This window comes from Erythrolamprus reginae, chromosome 1 (assembly GCF_031021105.1).
Source record: "Erythrolamprus reginae isolate rEryReg1 chromosome 1, rEryReg1.hap1, whole genome shotgun sequence".
In the NCBI taxonomy this organism is placed as follows: Eukaryota; Metazoa; Chordata; class Lepidosauria; order Squamata; family Dipsadidae; genus Erythrolamprus; species Erythrolamprus reginae.
In genome coordinates this window covers 43,647,259-43,667,032 of record NC_091950.1, presented here as the reverse complement: position 1 = coordinate 43,667,032, position 19,774 = coordinate 43,647,259, and the positions used below count along the sequence as shown (strand labels likewise).

Sequence of the window (19,774 nt, the reverse complement as noted above, 5' to 3'; positions counted from 1 at the left end):
TAATTTTTATTCTGTTAATGCTTGCTGCAAATCATTAAGCGTTTCATCTTCATGACATTCTGAGATCATCTCCTTCAAATCATCTGGCAAACACAAAAAAGCCTTGCCTGATAAGCCAGGGCACTTTGATTTTTTACAAGGTTGAAATAGAGATGCAACAGAAGAGAATAGAGTCTTTGCAGCAAACCTCGTTTATCCAATCTGTGCAGTTTATTTACTTTATTTTTAAAAATGTATGGTAATGCACAACTCTGGGTAGCTCATAACAATAGTAAAAACTATAAAAATGTGAATATTACATTTGTATATAAATACCAAAAACACATGCAAGAAGGACCAACAGATGGCTTAGGAAAAAATAGAAGATATATTCTATTTACCCCTACAAGTGATCTGACATGCGAATATTTACCACATTTCAAATCACCACCCACTCATCTACCTTTATGTGTGAACCAGGTTTCTGAAAATCTGATCTGACAGAAGCACTCAATAGACCTTAGAAAAGATTGTAGTGTTTGCCAAAAACTAACATATGTTCATATTTTATCTGCATTAATTTTCAAAAATGAGGATGTGCAGGAAACTTGTTGTTTCCTGCAATGTAGCGATAACAGCCCATCTCTTCTATCTTAGATTTTACTACCCCTTTTTCCTACATTATTGAAGTATTGAGACATCTCTAAAAGCTGTGAGTGAATTGTTCTTTTAATGCAAACCAAGGAGAAAATTACTGAATATATGAAGAATAATCATTTCAAATGTATAGTGGTACCTCATGATACGAATCCCTCGTCTTACGAACAACCCGAGATACGAACCCGGGGTTCAGAAATTTTTTGCCTCTTCTTACGAACCCTCCGCCGCCAAGAAGCCCCGCCGCCTGGCTGTTGCTTTTTGAAAAAGCCGGGGGGCTTCTCAGTATCCTCCTGAACCCGAACGCCAAACCCGAACTTCCAGGTTCGGCGTTCGGGAGGCCGCCGAGAAGCCCCCTGGCTGTTTTAAAAGGTGACAGCCGGGCGGCGGGGCTTCCCAGCGGCCTCCCAAATGCTGAACCCGGAAGTTCGGCAAAAGTTCGGGTTCGGGAGGCCACTGAGAGGCCCGCTGCCCGGCTGTCACCTTTTAAAACAGTCAGGGGGCTTCCCAGCGTCCTCCTGAACCCGAACGCCAAACCCGAACTGACAGCCGGGCGGCGGCGTTTTTTTGCGGGGGTTTTTTCGTTGCACGGATTAATTGATTTTACATTGTTTCCTATGGGAAACAATGTTTCATCTTACAAACTTTTCATCTTACGAACCTCCCCCTGGAACCAATTAGGTTCGTAAGACGAGGTATTACTGTATTTGTTGTGATTTACATTTAAGTTAAACTTCAATTAAATCAAGTTTAATGTTCAAGCTTTATCCAATAATTTATGTCTTGTGCCCTTTCCAGTTGAGTACATTTTGAAGAACATTAATAGATGGCATCCACCCCAAACTGTGAAGTTTGAACTTTGTTGTCCTTTGTTGTACTTACTTAAATGCATTGACTGCCACCACTACTGGAACACCAAAAATTCTGGCATTTTCGATTTGCTTGCGCAGGTTACTACAACCATTTTCCAGAAGTGGAATATTCTATATGCGACAAAGAGAATTCAAGGGATTATTTCAGGGAAGGAACAAATAGTTAAGTGTCTCATGGCAATCAAGTTGTTGAATGTTAAAGAAAGCTGGAATGAAAATAAAATGTTTGTGTGTGGGGGAGTTAGTCTACATTATTTTACAAACTTAACTTTTCAATTCACAAAAAAAGGAAAAAAGACGTACTGAAGAGAAATAAACAGGCTAAGTTGGATAAATTTTTTAAAAAGACTGCATTCGACAGTAAAATAGTTTCATTTTAAAAACTACAAAAAAAAAAGAAAGAGAGAAAGAATCTTTTAAGAAGAAGAATGGCACAAAGAGGTGGAAAGGTGAAGACAATTCTTCATTTTCTGCTAGAGGACACCACATTATCCAACTGTGTTGAAGATATAGGATGCTGCTCCATGGATCGTTAAAGATCCTTCTTTAAAATAGTTAGAAGTATCTTCAGATGAATACTGCTGATATAATAAATGTTTAAAATCACATAAAAATTGCCCTTGATCAAATGTACAAGTCTTTAGCAGTTTTAAGATTCTTCTGTCTAATATGTATTTTATAAACAGATGTGGTAGAAGGATGGTTTTACAAAGATAGCACCATATGGAGAGGCACAGTGAATCCTCTCAGTGTAAACAAGATTTAGCTGTATTCCATTTCCCCTTTTTCCCTATCTTTTCATCTTTAGTTTTTCTGACTTAGTATTTTACCCTTTTCTGCCTTTTAATAACTTGCTTCCCATGAAGAGAAACATTGCAAATACATTTGTATGTAATTTTTAGGTCGTTTGCTTTTATTGTCTCTCCTTTATCTCCTTTATCTTTTCTTCCTTTCATATATCTTATCTTCTATTTTTATATCTTTTCTTCTATCCTTTTCTTTATATATATTACTACTTGTCTATTCTCTTCAATGTGTATTGGACAAAATAAATAAACAAACAAACAAACAAACAAACAAATAAATAAAATAAATATAGCAAAATAATAGAAAACGGTGCCTCTAAGACAGTGTTTCCTAACCTTGGCAACTTGAAGATATTTGGACTTCAACTCCCAGTATTCCCCAGCCAGCAATATAATAAAAATAAATAAACCAAAAAATAATATATACATTCAAAACACAATCAAAAGCACAATCATTACCTCTACAATGTATTCTTTGGGCAAGGGGACTCCAGCCATAACCTGAAAAGATTGAGAACAAGAAAATCAAGAAAGAAAAAGATGTTCTCCCGGTATCATGATTTTATATTTTTGTATTACAAACTGAAATCTATTAATAATTAATAATAATAATTTATTGGATTTGTATGCCGCCCTTCTCCGCAGACTCGGGGCAGCTAACAACAATAATAAACACAACATGTACAATCCAATAATAAAAACAACTAAAACCCCTATTATAAAACCAAACATACACACAAACATACCATGCATAACTTGTAATGGCCTACGGGGAAGAGCTATCTCAATTCCCCCATGCCTGGTAGTATAAATGAGTCTTGAGTAGTTTGCGAAAGACAGGGAGGGTGGGGGCAGTTTTAATCTCCGGGGGGAGTTGGTTCCAGAGGGCCGGGGCCACCACAGAGAAGGCTCTTCCCCTGGGACCCGCCAAACGACATTGTTTAGTCGATGGGACCCGGAGAAGGCCAACTCTGTGGGACCTTATCGGCCGCTGGGATTCGTGCAGTAGCAGGCGGTTCCGGAGGTAATCTGGTCCATTGCCATGTAGCAGATTTCTTCATAAATGGAGTTTGGGAAAGAATTATGAAATTCTTCTAGAGTGCATACCGGTAATTCTATTGCAATATCTTCCCCATCTGCTTTATATGTATTCAAATTACCATTGTTTCTTGTTTGAATTTATATAACAATTTAGAATGTATAATTTCAATTCAATATACAGTTGACCCTCTGGTCATGAACGCTTCTGACCACGACCAAATCGGGTTCCGACCAAAAAAATTCACATTTTTTTGTCCGCAGCCAATTTCCCCTTTTGTGCTATTTTTTTTTGTAAGTGCCAAATTTCCAAAATTAGGTTCGGGTCACGACCAAATTGGTTTGTGACCAAAGTTATGGAATGAATTATAGTTGTGACTAGAGGTTTTACTGTATGGACAAGAAAAAGAGTTTGGATACAGCAAAATCCACTCCCCTCAAATTAAAAAGAATAGTAATGGAAATTTGTCTAATGGTCTTGAAGGAGTTAGTTACTAAAGTCCTAAGTGCTAATGACAAGTCCCATGCAGGGAAACAGTGAATTGCTAGATCGGAGAAGTTTTCCAGAGCAAATAGTGCCACTTGTCTATTCAGTCAAATGGAAACTAAAGAAGTTTCTTTAAACAAATTCCATTTGTTGTATTTACTGCTAGTCCGCTCTTAAGTCTTGCTTGTTGAAAGCCCAAGAGTTCAAGGATCCCTACTGTTGGTGTACATGTTTCTCTCTTTCCTTCAAACTCACTGATATATGTTATCTTAATGTGGCAGGTCATCCTGGATCCAAATTGATCTCTACTGCCAAGTCTGGAATATCCATACAGTGGTACCTCGAGATACGAGTTTAATTCGTTCCGGACCTGGGCTCTTAAGTCGAGCAGCTCTTATCTCGAACGACTTTTCCCCATAGGAATTAATGTAAATAATTTTAATTGGTTCCAGCCCTCAAAAAACTCACAAAGTTAGTCTAAATTATGCAGAAAGACATGTTTTTAATGAAGAAATGTACATGTACATATAAATGAATAATGAAGTTTCTTTCACTTAACTTGTAAACTTTCTTAAACTTTTAAATTTACATATGTTCAACTTCTCTGCCACCCAATCCTGTAGGACAGAGGTCCCCAACCCTTTTTGCACCAGGGACCGGCTTTAAGCGATCAAGAGAGGAATGGGTGAATGAATGGACGGAGGGTGGGAAGGAAGGAAGGAAAGAGGGAAGGGACAGGAACAGAGGAAGGAAGCAAGGAAACTTATGAAAGGGGAGAGTAAGAGAGGAATGAGTGAAGGGAGGGAGGGAGGGAAGAAGGTGGGAAGGAGAAAGAAAAGAAGAAATAGAGGAAGGGAAGGTAAAAGAGAGAAAGAAAAAGAGCAAGAAAGAAAGAAAGAAAGAAAGAAAGAAAGGGGGAAGGGACAGGAACAGAGGAAGGAAGCAAGGAAACTTATGAAAGGGGAGAGTAAGAGAGGAATGAGTGAAAGGAGGGAGGGAGGGAAGAAGGTGGGAAGGAGAAAGAAAAGAAGAAATAGAGGAAGGGAAGGTAAAAGAGAGAAAGAAAAAGAGCAAGAAAGAAAGCTGCAAGCACCCCCCCGAGCCCCCCAGGCCGGCTGCAACCTTTTAAAACACGCGCGCCGCTTCGCAGCTGTCTCCTGAAGCCGAACGCGGAAGTTAGCGTTTGGCTTCAGGAGACAGTTCCTTGGCGCTTGTATCTCGAATTTGGGCTTGTAAGTAGAACAAAAATATCTCTCCCCTCCCAGCTCTTATCTCGAGTTGCTCTTAAGTAGAGCAGCTCTTATGTCGGGGTTCCACTGTATTTGGGATTTGCCCGAATCTAAGCCGACACTGATAGCAACTCTGGATTGGTACTGTATGTACTGAACTTCAAGACATGAGGATGAGGTGTTTTGGGAACTTGGTATTGCTCTCTTATATCACTTGGATAGCAGAACACCAACTGTTCAGTGCCACTCATAGCATAATCTGCTAACATAAACAGAAGGCTATAGTCCAGTGGTTCCCAACCTTTTTTTAACCATGCCCCACCTAAGCATCTCTAAAACCCTGAGGCTTTCCCCCACCACCCGTGACTTATCATTCTTATTATTCAAAAAGCCCATTAACTTGGTTTAAACAAGTTCCAATTGCTCCCATTAAAAATCAAATTGTGCCCCACGTTGGGAACCAGGGCTATAGGCTCTGAAGGCATTGTAATAATTTAAATTTTGTTCTAATAATTTAAATTTTGTTGTAATGCCATCTATTTGTACAAGTTGGTGGGCTCTCTTGTAGATAAACCGAATGAGCTGAAGGGGTCATTAGTTTGGAATAATAGCCACAAGAGACCCAGGTTCAGCTCACTGAATTCCGCTGACCCTCATCTAGTACCAATTTAGCTTGGGCGTCAGTTGCTCAGATTCTTGTGTACAGTGATCCCTCGATTATCGCGAGGGTTCCGTTCCAAGACCCCTCGCGATAATCGATTTTTCGCGATGTAGGGTTGCGGAAGTAAAAACACCATCTGCGCATGCGCACCCTTTTTTTCATGGCCGCGCATGCGCAGATGGTGGAGTTTGCGTGGGCGGCGGGGAAGACCCAGGGAAGGTTCCTTCGGCCGCCCAGCAGCTGATCTGCTCGGCAGCGCAGCAGCAGCGAGCAGACGAAGATCGGGGTTTCCCCTTTGCGTGGGCGGCGGGGAAACCCCGATCTTCGTCTGCTCGCTGCTGCTGCGGCCGCCCAGCAGCTGATCTGCCGAGCGGCCGAAGGAACCTTCCCTGGGTCTTCCTCGCTGATGCCCCCGCTTGCCCGCCGCCCGCCGCCCGCCAGCAAGAGGGGGAGAGATAGAGAAAGAGAGAGAAGGAAAGAAAGAGATGAGAGAGGGAGGAAGAGAGTGTGAGAGAGGAAGAAGCAAGATAGAGAAAGAGAGAGAGAAAGAAAGATGAGAAAGGAAGGAAGAGAGTGACATCATCGGGTGGAAAAATCGCGATATAGCGTTTCGCGAAGAACGAGATCGCGAAAATCGAGGGATCACTGTATAGGTGGCAGAAAAAACTCTTAATGCTCTGAACTCAAATATTGTTCCTGGTTATTTGCGCATGGCACACTACTGGCCTGGTGTCTGTGGCAGTCTGGTCTCTAAACTGATGGCTAATCTGTCACATAGCAGAGACAGAAATCTTTTCCTGCAGGCTTCTTTTCCAATGACTGAGAATAAAGAGCAGAGCAAAACACCAGCTGCAGCCTTAACTATTATTTATAGGAATGCATTTGGTCTGCAGAAGGTCCCAGTGGGACAGTAGAGAGCATCCTAGGAGGTTAATTTGCTTCTGGTAAGTGGGTGTTTTGTGATTGTGGCAGCCATTTTGTGAATAGGCAAATCTCCCATGGCAACCATTTTCTAAGCAAAACTGCCGCAGGATCCCAAAATTTAGCATTAATTATATGAAATCTCTCTCTCCTTCATGTTATGGGCTAGAAAAAACATGTCACTTTCTGCTTCCCCTAAAAATAGTGTGTAGTACAGTATCTTCTGAATTGGGAATCATGATAAAGGAAAGGTAATTTGCTTAAATTTAAAAAATGCTTAATTCTAACCAACCATTGCTAGTATTAAGCACAAGTTCTCTTTTATGCACACTGGAAAAGGTAAACAACTCTGCAGTTCTATCCTGTATGGAGAACAGTGTATGATGGTTATTGAAACGGATGTCCATGTGCCGCCTCTATGTTGGTTGAGGCAGGCAGGATTCCCTTGAGTACCATTTGTTGGGGGTCAAGGGAAAGGGAGGGTTTTGTCTTCTCTTTCTGCTCAAGATCCCCATTGTGGGCCATTGTGTGACACAGAATGCTGGACTCGATGGGCTTTGGCCTGATTCAATGTGGCTCTTCTTATGTTCTTATGAGAAGAGCTTGAAAGCATTTCATTGAGGAAGAGGAGGAACCACATGACATAAAATTTCATTCTGATTCCTTTGCTTCTGTACATAATGCTAGATGGCTTTTTGGTCCCCAAAATGCAATTTAATCCAGCTGTTAGGCTACAGAAATTACCTTACACATAAAAACATACACATGTACATATCACAGCAATAGACATCTTTCCAATCACAAAACATACACGTCTTTCCAATCACAGCAATAGAAGACCATGGTTCTATCCTCTGTTATATCATGACATGCTCCCCTGCTGCAGCTTAATCTGCCTGTTTGGCAGGTTCCAGGAATTTATTAATTTAATTTATTTATTTATTTATTAGATTTGTATGCCGCCCCTCTCCGAAGACTCGGGGCGGCTAACAACAATAAAAAAGACAATGTAACAAATCTAATATTAAAAAATAATCTAAAAAACCCCAATTTAAGAGGCCAATACTGCAAACAAGCATACCATGTATAAATTCTATAAGCCTAGGGGGAAGGGAAAAAATTTCAATTCCCCCATGCCTGACGACAGAGGTGGGTTTTAAGGAGCTTGCAAAAGGCAAGGAGGGTGGGGACAACTCTGATATCTGGGGGGAGCTGGTTCCAGAGGGTTGGGGCCGCCACAGAGAAGGCTCTTCTCCTGGGTCCCGCCAAAGGACATTGTTTAGTCAACAGGACCCGGAGAAGGCCAACTCTGTGGGACCTATCCGGTTGCTGGGATTCGTGCAGCAGAAGGCGGTCCTGGAGATATTCTGGTCCGATGCCAGGAATACAAAGAGGATGGAAAAAATGGGAATAAATATATGCAGTACAAGCTCAATTTGCCATTATCAGAATGCATTGGTAAAAGCTGCTTTTTATTCTTACGCTTACATGACAAATCACCAGTGATAAGAAAGAGCGTGGAAATATGGGGCTTAAATTATTGAGATGATCTGTGAGCAATGATTATATTGCTTCTGATCTTCCAAAATAACTGAAGTTCTCTGGGGTGAAGACAGCACTATTAAACCATGACACATTTCTAAAACCATTACAAAAAGTTAACCAATAGAACAATCACATAGTACAGAAAACATAAAATTAAATATTGCAGTATAGAACTGGGCTTAAATTCCAACTAAATGCAGAATCATAATATTTGGAAAAGGCAATATCCCCCCAGCACAAATCCAGGCATCATTGGAGAAGGCATTCAAAGTAGATCCCTAAAACTGAGAGTTTTCCTTCACTCCAGCCACTTCATTTAGCAGGAATACTTGGCTGTGCCTCCAAAGATGACTGCAAGGCCTACTCAGGTTATCAAGTAATAGGACAAGATGCCAAGAAACCTGGCAGTTATTATCTTCATCTATCAAAGAAATAATGGGGACTACGTTTTCAAGGTTGTTGTTGGCAAATCTAGCCACTAGAATTTAGTACTATTAGTTGAGCCCAGCATCAATCATGGTATCCCAGATTCTCTAAGAGGACGATCATCGCTTACCGTGGGTCCTCCACCATGCATTTTCAGAGCTCGGATGGTGGCAACTAAGACTACCACGTGAGGCTGCAAACCAGAATACCGACACTTGATGTCAAAGAATTTTTCCATCCCTATATCAGCTCCGAAGCCAGCTTCAGTCACTGCATGTAGAACAATAAAATTCATTATAATGTACAATCTGTTTTCTTTTTTGCATTGCATTATTCTTACAAATTACATTTTGGAATTGCTTAAACGATTAAGCTGACATGACCGAAGGTTTAAAATTTTAAAACAAAGAGTAGCAGCTGATTAGAAAAACATTCAGAGAACCAAATAAAGTCTAGAAGCAGGAATATTTCTCCTTCCTCTTCCTCCTTCTCCTAATTGCGCAGATCTAGCAGCAATCTATGCAAACTGGGAGGGAGAACAGTTAAGGAGGCAGCAATGCTAATAGATAAGTGTACATCTCTCCTGTCATAGGCATCTCACGACTATAACTTCCCTTTGTCTGAATTGTGGGTACCTCTAGGGCAAATAGTATAGCAAGAATCCTTCCAAGATGGTAACTGAACAAACACCACGCCAACTAATAATTATGAAAAACATGTCCACAATTAAACGAGACTTTCTCCAGCCTAAGAAATAATTTTAAAAAGCAAGTGTTCCAGGAAAAAAAAAGTAAGACAGACTTCATGTCATTTTATTTCTCTCAGAAAATCTTTTGTTAACCAAGAACAATGAATGTTCTTTTACTTTTATTCCCAGTATCTATTGCAGTTCATTTAATTTATTAAGTTGAGGAAATCAATGTTTTTTTTAAACTCTCTATTTCAATAACTTTGCAATCCCATTCTTTCTTTAAAAATAGGTGGTAAGAATATCATAAGAGCCTGGTTGCCAGATTAAGTAACACCTTCCCCCTTAGTGGTCAGTTTCTACAGAGTCCACCAATAAGACATAATAGGAATTGCAATTTCCTGCTGTACCTCATAGATATTCTAAATATGGAGAACTCTACAACCCCTGTGACTGAGGGCTCTTGAGAGAGCATTTGCCTTCCCAATTTTTAAAAGCAAGTTTCACTGCATTGTATACTATGTATTTTGTAAATAAAAAAACAACACCCCAGGCCTGAATGTCTGTCTGTTTGTTTATTTATTTGACTTCTATGTCGCCCTTCTCACAGTGGCATACAACATAATCAATACAATACAAGTACAGTGGTACCTCATCATACAAACTTAACTGATTCCAGGAGGAGGTTCGTAAGGTGAAAAGTTCGTAAGATGAAACAATGTTTCCCATAGGAATCAATGTAAAAGCAAATAATGTGTGCAAATCCTTCAGGAAAATCCCAAACTTTAGAAGGGAGGCGAACAGAGGGCAGGGAGGAGCAGCTAAAGGGGGCGGGTGGAAGAAGCAAGGCTAGGCTAAAGGGTGAGTGGGAAGGAAGAAAGGCAAGGGGGGCGCCACTCCCTTTTCTTTCTTCAAAAGACACCATTTCAGTGCCTTTGCAAGCATGTTGTTCTCTGCAAAATCTTTCCTCCAAGCTGCCCCTCCCTTTTCTTTCTTCAAAAGACACCCTTTCAGTGCCTTTGCAAGCACGTTGTTCTCTGCAAAATCTTTCCTACTCCAAGCAGCCCCTCCCTTTTCTTTCTTCAAAAAAGGGGAAAAAAAGAAACCCCTTCATCCCAGCAGCAGCTGCTTGGGTTCGTAAGGTGAAAATAATTCAGAAGAAGAGGCAAAAAAATCTTAAACACCGGGTTCGTATCTTGAAAAGTTCGTTAGAAGAGGCGTTTGTAAGATGAGGTACCTCTGTATGTAGAAATCTAATATTAAAATACTAAAAACTAAAAATTTTTCTAAAACCCCGTTTACCCTAACACAATCATCCACATTCATCCCAACTGGGTCTAGCCACTAATAACATTAGCCGGAGTTAGGTCTCAGCACTCACAGCCCACCATGCCTGCCGCCAGAGATGAGTCTTCAAGGCTTTATGAACGGCCAGGAGGGAGGGGGCGGTGCGTATCTCTGGAGGGAGTTCGTTCCAAAGGGCTGGGGCCGCCACAGAGAAGGCTCTTCCCCTAGGTCCCAGGAGATGACATTGCCTGGCCAATGGGACCTGTAGAAGGCCAACTCTGTGGGACCTAACTGGCCGCTGGGATACATGAGGCAGAAGGTGGTGCCATAGGTAATCTGATCCTAAGTCATTATAGGTTATAACCAACACTTTGAATTGTGTCTGGAGACCAATCAACAACCAATTCAGCTCATGGAGTGATGTCGAAATGTGGGCAAATCTTGGAAGACCCACAATAGCTCGCATGGCTGCCTTTTGTACTATTTGCAGTCTCCGAACACTCTTTAAAGGTAGTCCCATGTAGAGAGCATTGCAGTAGTCAAACCTGATGAAAAGAGACTTACCAACAAACCCATCCTTGCCAACGAGTTTCAGGGCAATTTTGTCTGCCAGGACAGATGAGTTCCCATGAGCAATGTTAGCAAATGGACCAGCATGAACAAACACTGGATTGCCCTGTGAGGTATGAACAGAAACAGAAGGAAGGAAGGAAGGAAGGAAGGAAGGAAGGAAGGAAGGAAGGAGGGAAGGAAGGAAAATCAGCATCTTTTCATCTAAACCACACCAAACCAACACATTTTCCCAGTATTTAGAAGGACATATTGCTGCATTCAGTAAAAGTTACTCATATACTATACATAGAACTTTAAAAAAGTTTACAGCACCTGGAAAGCAAAAAATAAAAAGCATTACATGGAAAATAACCTAACATCATATAAATGGACATTGTAGCAAAATACATTCAGTCCAGTGGAATCTTCTGCAACATTTCTTCAACACGTTCTCCAATGTCTCTGATTCCTATATGGAACCCGCACTGCATTTTGGATATTAATACAATTGAGAGAGTCCAGAAATATTTCACAAGAAGAGTTCTCAACTCCTCTGCATGCAACAGAATACAGTACTTTATTCTACCAGACTTGAAATTTTGGGCTTAGATAGCTTAGAGCTACATTGCCTCTATTATGATCTAAATGTAGTTCATAAAACCATCTACCACAATGTCCTACCTGTCAATGAATATTTGAACTTCAACTGCAACAATACACGGGCACACAATAGATTCAAACTCAATATACAGTGATCCCCCGGGTATCACGATCCCGATCATTGCGAACGGGCTAAATCGCGATTTTTCAACCCGGAAGTAAAAACACCATCTGCGCATGCGCGCCCTTTTTTATGGCCACGCATGCGTAGATGGCGCCGGGCAGATCAGCTGCTGGGCGGCTTCCCTGGGTCTTCCCCCTCTTGCTGGCGGGAGGGCGAGAAGCCCCCCCAGCACCCGCTCGCCCGCCGCTCGCCTGCCCTTCGCCCGGCCACCCGCCGTTCGCTCGCTGCTCGCACGGCCACCCGGGTTCGGGGGGGTGCTGGCAAGCCCCCCATGCCGGCGGCGACGTTTTAAAACAGCCGCGCGGCTTCCCAACTGAGTCCCGAAGCCAAACGTCAAAGGCGAACTTCCGCGTTTGGCTTTGGGACTCAGTTGGGAAGCCGCGTGGCTGTTTTAAAACGTCGCCGCCAGCATGGGGGGCTTGCCAGCACCCCCTGGACACCCAACCCGGGTTTGGGGGGCTGCTAGGAAGCCCCCCATGCCGGCGGCGACGTTTTAAAACAGCCGCGCGGCTTCCCAGCTGAGTCCTGAAGCGAACTTCCGCGTTTGGCTTCGGGACTCAGTTGGGAAGCCGCGCGGCTGTTTTAAAATGTCGCCGCCGGCATGGGGGGCTTGCCAGCACCCCCCGGACCCCCAACCCGGGTTTGGGGGGCTGCTAGGAAGCCCCCCATGCCGGCGGCGACGTTTTAAAACAGCCGCGCGGCTTCCCAGCTGAGTCCTGAAGCGAATTGGCTTCAGGACTCAGCTGGGAAGCGGCGCGAGCGAGCGGTGCGAGCGAACGGCTTGTCCGCCGCCTGCCTGCGCGCCCGCCCGCCCTTCGCCCGCCCACGCCGTTCGCTTGCGCCGCTTCCCAGCTGAGTCCTGAAGCGAATTGGCTTCAGGACTCAGCTGGGAAGCGGCGCGAGCGAACAGCGTGGGCGAACGGCTTGTCCGCCACCTGCCTGCCCGCGCGCACGCCGCTCGCCCTTCGCCCGCCCACGCCGTTCACTTCGCGCCGCTTCCCAGCTGAGTCCTGAAGCGAATTGGCTTCAGGACTCAGCTGGGAAGCAGCGTGAGCGAACGGCGTGGGCGGGGCGAAGGGCGGGCGAGCGGCAGCGAGGTGTCTGCGTGGGCGGCGGGGAAACCCCAATCTTCGGCTCCTCGCTGCTGCGGCGGAAGTAAAAACACCATCTGCGCATGCGCAGATGGTATTTTTACTTCCGCAGTGCTACTTCGCGAAAAACCGATCATTGCGAGGGGTCCTGGAACAGAACCCTCGCAATGATTGGGGGATCACTGTAAACCATTCCAAACTTGATTGCAGAAAACACGACTTTAGCAATAGAGTGATCAATGCCTGGAATGCACTACCTGACTCTGTGGTTTCTTCCCCAAACCCCAGAAGCTTTAACCTTAGACTGTCTTACAGTCAACCTCACCCCATACCTAAGAGGTCTGTAAGGGGCGTGCATAAGTGCACCATTGTACCTACTGTCTCTGTCTTACTGTCCTATTGTCCAAATTTACCTGTACCTACTTTACTTATGTTTATACCAATACTTACTATCTTGTGCATGTTTTTGACAAATAAATAAACAAAATAAATAAACCCAAAAAAATTCTGGAGGGAGGGAGTCTTCAGGGACACCTCAAATGGTATCTACTTTGCAGGTTTGGTTCTGGAACTCAGCAAGACAGCCCTCAGAGGATAATCAGAACTACAGAAAAAACAATTACTGCCAACCTGCCTTCCATTGAGGACCTATATACTCATGAGTCAAAAAGAGGGCCATGAAAATATTTATTAACCCCTCACATCCTGTACATAAATTGTTTCAACTCCTATCCTCAAAATGATGCTATAGAGCACTGCACACCAAGGGAACTAGACACAAGAATAGATTTTCCCTAATGCCATTACTCTGCTAAACAAATAATTCTCTCACCACTGTCAAACTATTCAGTAAGGCTGCATTATTATTACTATTAGCCTTTTCATCATTCCTATCACCCATCTCCTCCCACTTATGACTGTATGACTGTAACTTGTATCCTTACAATTTATATTAACATTGTTTCCTGATTGCTTATCTGTACCCTATGACAATCATCAATTGATTGTCATGATTCTTGACGAATGTATCTTTTATGTACACTGAGAGCATATACACCAAAGACAAATTCTTTGTGTGTGCAATCACACTTCATAATAATAATAATAATAATAATAATAATAATAATAATAATAATAATAATTTGTTAGATTTGTATGCCGCCCCTCTCCGAAGACTCGGGACAGCTCACAACAATAATAAAAAACAATATTATAGTAGAACAAATCTAATATTAAAAAACATATAAAACCCTATCATTATTTAAAAAAAACCAAACAACACATTCATACCAAACATAAATCAAAGTATAAAAGAGCCTGGGGGAAAGGTGTCTCAACTCCCCCATGCCTGACGGAATAAGTGAGTCTTGAGTAGTTTACGAAAGACAGGGAGGGTGGGGGCAATTCTAATCTCCAGGGGGAGTTGATTCCAGAGGGCCGGGGCCGCAACAGAGAAGGCTTTTCCCCTGGGGCCCGCCAAACAACATTGTTTAGTCGACGGGACCCGGAGAAGGCCAACTCTGTGGGACCTTATCGGTCGCTGGGATTCGTGCGGTAGCAGGCGGTTCCGGAGGTACTCTGGTCCAATGCCAAGTAGGGCATGGACCAATAAAGAATTCAATTCAATTCTATTTTATTCTAATCTATTCTATGTCTCTAAATTCCCTGCATTTATATGGTCTTCCTTTAAAAGAGAGAGAGAGAGAGAGAGAGAGAGAGAGAGAGAGAGAGAGACCAGTGGTATCTGAAAGAAAGTGTTGAAGCATATCTGAATTTTGCCTTTAGCTAAAACTTTGCAAGACAAATCAAAACATATCTTTGCAAGACAAATCAAAACACAAGAGGGAAAGCAGTTCAAAAGAATCAATAATACTAATTTGGTCATTCAAGAGAGATGAAATGTGGTGTTAGGATTGTACCATAAATAATTTTAGAGTAAAAGAATGGGTAAAAGAATGAGGGAAAAGCCCTATTAGGCACAAATGAGTAGCAATTCATTGACAAGGAAGAGATGTATAATGTTGGTGCATGTGTGTACACTTTTGGTTTATTGGTACAAGAAGCAGAAGACACTGACACCTGAAATTAGGAGGACACGCAAAAAGCTGCAGACAGTCTAAGAGAAGTGGGGAAAATCCCTGACTGCACTGCCATGGAAAACAAGTGGTCTGTTTGGCATTCAAAGACAACAACTTTGTGAAAGAACTTGCAAATCAGAAGGAAGCACAAAGCTGTGCAAGAGTGTGAGATTTGCAGGCTTGAGGAAAACAACCTCATTTTATGTAAGCCCCTCAGATAAATGCTTCCCAAGGTAGTTTATGCGAAAGAAAGAAAACAGCTAAAAGATGGTGAGTGAGCAGAATGGAGTAATTAGGAGAGGAGCAAATACAGGAACATAAAAACAGTGCTGCAGGGCAAGAGTAACACTAATGCTAGTTCACACTTTTGTTTCTCAAAATGGCAAACCAAAGGCCTCAGGTGTGCGCACAAGCAGAAGATGCAGGAAAGTTTTTCATCTCATTTCCCACTTGCAATTGGTAGGTAGTTGGAAGCAGGTAGACCCCAATTCACTAAATTTCAAGACAAACAAGCACTGGGAAACCTGCCCTCCGTCAATTTATCTAATCCCTTTTAAAGCCATTCAAGTAATCAATGATAATGAATTCCACAGTGGATGGCAATGTGGAAGGAGTAGAGAACATACAGGACTGAGCAGCCAATTGTATGACATACGGAAGGTTTTGTAAAAAAAGAAATCCAAAAAAATATTGGCCAATACACAGACCTCTCTTACTCTTTAAAATTAACAGCATTCATAATAAATAATAAAAACCATTCCCTTAAATTACAAAGAAAACAAATCCTCCTCCTCCATGCTACACAGAATAATAGAAGCTGATATAGCTGGTGTTATAAATAAACCAATGATTTAATGCAAAATTCTAACAAGCATTGCAATAAATTCACAAAAATGCTTAAATGCCAGGAGAATACTGTATCTTATAAACTTTGCATGTCTGAAAAACCTGAGAGGTGGTGGCATTTGAAATTTGGAGGAAGAATTATATGAAATGTCACAATCTTATCATTTTTTTAAAAAAAAAGATGAACTTTTGTAAAAAAGCTAAAAGCCTATTTAATTTCCAAATAATTTATTCAACATTATTTTACATTTACTTTTGGAATCCCATGGTTGCTGTTGGTAAGATCTTATATGCCATACTTTCTATGAATATCATATTGCTGTCCTCCTTTTTATCTGATAATTGTCAAAAACATCTAATGACAATGGTGATGATGCAGTAATACATGTAAACCACTAGAATATACTGTATTTTAATGTACACCCCTATTTTCTGTAAAAAAAAAAAGCATCTGCACAAACTATACTTACTTCCAAAGTCTGCATGAGATTGGGTTTAATAGCATCTTTCATCAAAACTGCCAGGGCACCACTCACTCCCTAAGGAAATAAGTAGAAATAATTATTTAAGTAGCAATTCTTGCACATTTTTAAAGGTTTATGGCATTTCAAGCTAATAAACCTACTTTTTATAATCACAACAAGCCATTTTCTCAGTTTTTGTTGTATGAAAGTAGGTCATGAAAGGCAAATTCAACTGTTTAAGCTTTACTTAGAATCTAATTTGCTCCATTTTTCCAAAATTTATTGCCAGAAATTTGGGGAAGGTAAATTTTAATGTCTCAATTTTCAAGATCAATATTTAAAATTATTTACTAGATGCACATTTAGAAATCCTGACTCAAAGATCAGTGATGTTTTGCATTCCTAGCTTTGCAGGAATCTAAGCAATCAACATACACTGCTTTGACATGATTGAAGCTGTCTACTTCTGCATTGTTAAAGCACATATAATCTCAGAAATGACTGAACTGAACTGTATTTCCTTCCAAAGAGAATCAGGTTCCTTTACCAGATCTTCTGTGGTGATTGGAATTCCTTTCTTGCTGGTGGCGACCACCATTTTGCCCAGGCGTTCTCTCATATCCTCCAGGCCATTTGTGAGTGCTAAAACTGCCATGATCTCACTAGCTACTGTAATGTCAAAATGGGCCTGCAAGGAAGAAAAAAAGCAAGCAAAGTCAAAAATAGACATAACCGAACACAGCTAGAGTATTTGATTTAAAAAGACATAGACAGGACATAGCACTCATAATTATGGAGTCACAATAATCTAGAAACAGAATCAGTTTTAAACATCTGTGATAGTCTTTTCCAAATTTGGTGCTGTCTGGCTATTCAGAAGTACACTTGTCAGATGTCTTAACTAGCAGTCATAGATCATCTGAACAACACCGGGCGGATGATAGCCTTTTGAGCAATGACAGGTTAGGGCATTTTAAAAATAGAAACATAGAAGATTGACGGCAGAAAAAAGACCTCATGGTCCATCTAGTCTGCCCTTATACTATTTCCTGTATTTTATCTTAGGATGGATATATGTTTATCCCCGGCATGTTTGCATTCAGTTACTGTAGATTTACCAACCATATCTGATAGAAGTTTGTTTCAAGCATTTACTACTTTTTCAGTAAAATAATATTTTCTCACGTTGCTTCTTATGTTTCCCCCAACTAACCTCAGATTGTGCCCCCTTGTTCTTATGTTCATTTTCCTATTAAAAACACTTCTTCCCTCCTGAACCTTATTTAACCCTTTAACATATTTAAATGTTTCAATCATGTCCCCCCTTTTCCCTTCTGTCCTCCAGACTATACAGATTGAGTTCATTAAGTCTTTCCTGATAAGTTTTATGATTAAGACCTTCCACCATTTTTGTAGCCTGTCTTTGGAGCCGTTCAATTGTATCAATATCTTTTTGTAGGTGAGGTCTCCAGAACTGAACACAGTACAGTATTTTAAATGGTGTTGTTCTGTACAGGTAAGAAGGCAAAAACTCAAACAGGAAATCTCCAATATGCCAAATTTCTTCACACATCATTGGCAGCCCTAAAAATGGAGATAAAATGGGGATGGGTGCATCTGGAAAACAGAGAGAGAGATGCACAACCCTTAGCTCAAAATCAGCTTTCGGTTGTGATAAAAATGCCTGCTATTGCAAAAAGAATTCGAGTGAAAGAGAAAGGACTCTTACTGTGCGTGTGTATCCCTTCTCAGATGGAGACTGCCCAATTGTAATGGTTCGCAGAAACCTGTCATTTGTATCCAGTACTACAGAAAAGAAGGTGGGAAGACAAAAGGGTGACATTTATTTATTTATTTCTTAGATTTGTATGCCACCCCTCTCCGAAGACTCGGGGTGGCTCACAACACGTGGAAACAAATCATAAATATGGGGAACTTAGCAACTTTTTATACATGTACATGTTAAATAATTAATACCATCAAAGTTATCTCACAAAGGCAAGTCATTAGAATAAAAGCTATGAGAAATAAATGGCTAACATGGCAACCCACAGTTTTTTTTAAAATTACCTTTTTATTATTATATAGATGCCTGATAATTTTTTCAAGGGTTTAGGGTGATTTCCCTTGACATCTCCCTTGATTTTAACCCCCTGGTATCAGGAATTTGCATAATATAAGTCAATCTTCACCAACCTATACGCTCCATATATGTTGAACTTTAAATGCCATCATGTCCTAATACCCAGGAGTGATGGAAACTGAAGTTCAGCACACACAATTGCAGGAGGATGATCTATATTTTTAGTGCCACTGAACGTTGCCTGAAAGATAAACTGACTTGCCAATAGTTTTCTGTAATTTGCTCTGACCGTTTTATTTCACGGCAGGAATTCCACAGGAAGGAGGAAATACATAGCTACTTTTGCTTTAGCAATTTTGATAACAAAAAAATAGGCATGAAGTGTTTTCTGTGTATAAGCTAGTATGGAATACTAGTTGTAGGACACATGCCAAAATCAGTCTCTTGAGATTATGTTTCATATCTCATTTACTAGGAAATTGTATGAAAATAAATTCTCCTTGAAAACATTGGAAAAAAAATAAGCTAATGTGAGATTGAGAGCAAGTGTGGAAAGAACCATAATCTGTTCTCAACATGATGCTGATTAATAGGCTAAATTTGAACTGCAGAATGACATGCAGTTTTTGATGGATGCATTAACACTATAAGGATTAAATTACAGTGGTACCTCTACCTAAGAACGCCTCTACTTACGAACTTTTCTAGATAAGAACCGGGTGTTCAAGATTATTTTGCCTCTTCTCAAGAACCATTTTCCACTTACAAACCCAGGTCTCTGAAACTGTAACCGGAAAAGTCAGGGAGAAGCCTCTGTGGGGCCTCTCTAGGAATCTCCTGGGACGAAACTGGGCCTCCATCCTCCCTGTGGTTTCCCCAAGCATTATTTGCTTTTACATTGATTCCTATGGGAAAAATTGCTTCTTCTTACAAACTTTTCTATTTAAGAACCTGGTCACGGAACGAATTAAGTCCGTAAGTAGAGGTACCACTGTACTACCGTACATCTCTGCATAGTTAAGTTGCATAGTTAACTTCTATAGAGGACTGCTTAAATAATTTCTTCACAGACTATCCCTAGACAAGAAAGCTCGAAAATGCTTTGGAATAAATTTTGCTATTTATTAAAGAAGCTTGACCTTTTAAATATCCCAGAGCTCAAAACAAGGTGCTACTATATCTTCCCACTAATGCATAGAAACTAGAATTCCTTGCCCGAAAGAGAAAAATGGCACTGACAGATCACCTATGGGGTCAGAAATAATAACCGAAATCTTCTA

The 19,774-nt window shown here is 41.2% G+C and overlaps 1 protein-coding gene across 1 annotated transcript in view; it reads right to left on the bottom strand.

Annotated features, from left to right (window-relative positions):
• MTHFD1 (methylenetetrahydrofolate dehydrogenase, cyclohydrolase and formyltetrahydrofolate synthetase 1) overlaps nt 1-19,774 on the bottom strand; it is an 85,826-nt gene that overhangs the window by 20,606 nt on the left and 45,446 nt on the right. Inside the window, exons 17-23 of the mRNA XM_070751049.1 lie at nt 18,141-18,217; nt 16,959-17,099; nt 16,418-16,486; nt 11,161-11,272; nt 8,752-8,891; nt 2,774-2,815; nt 1,519-1,619 (exon numbers count right to left, since the gene is read on the bottom strand). Coding sequence (XP_070607150.1) covers nt 1,519-1,619; nt 2,774-2,815; nt 8,752-8,891; nt 11,161-11,272; nt 16,418-16,486; nt 16,959-17,099; nt 18,141-18,217 — 682 coding nt within the window. The remainder of the gene's footprint in view (nt 1-1,518; nt 1,620-2,773; nt 2,816-8,751; nt 8,892-11,160; nt 11,273-16,417; nt 16,487-16,958; nt 17,100-18,140; nt 18,218-19,774) is intronic.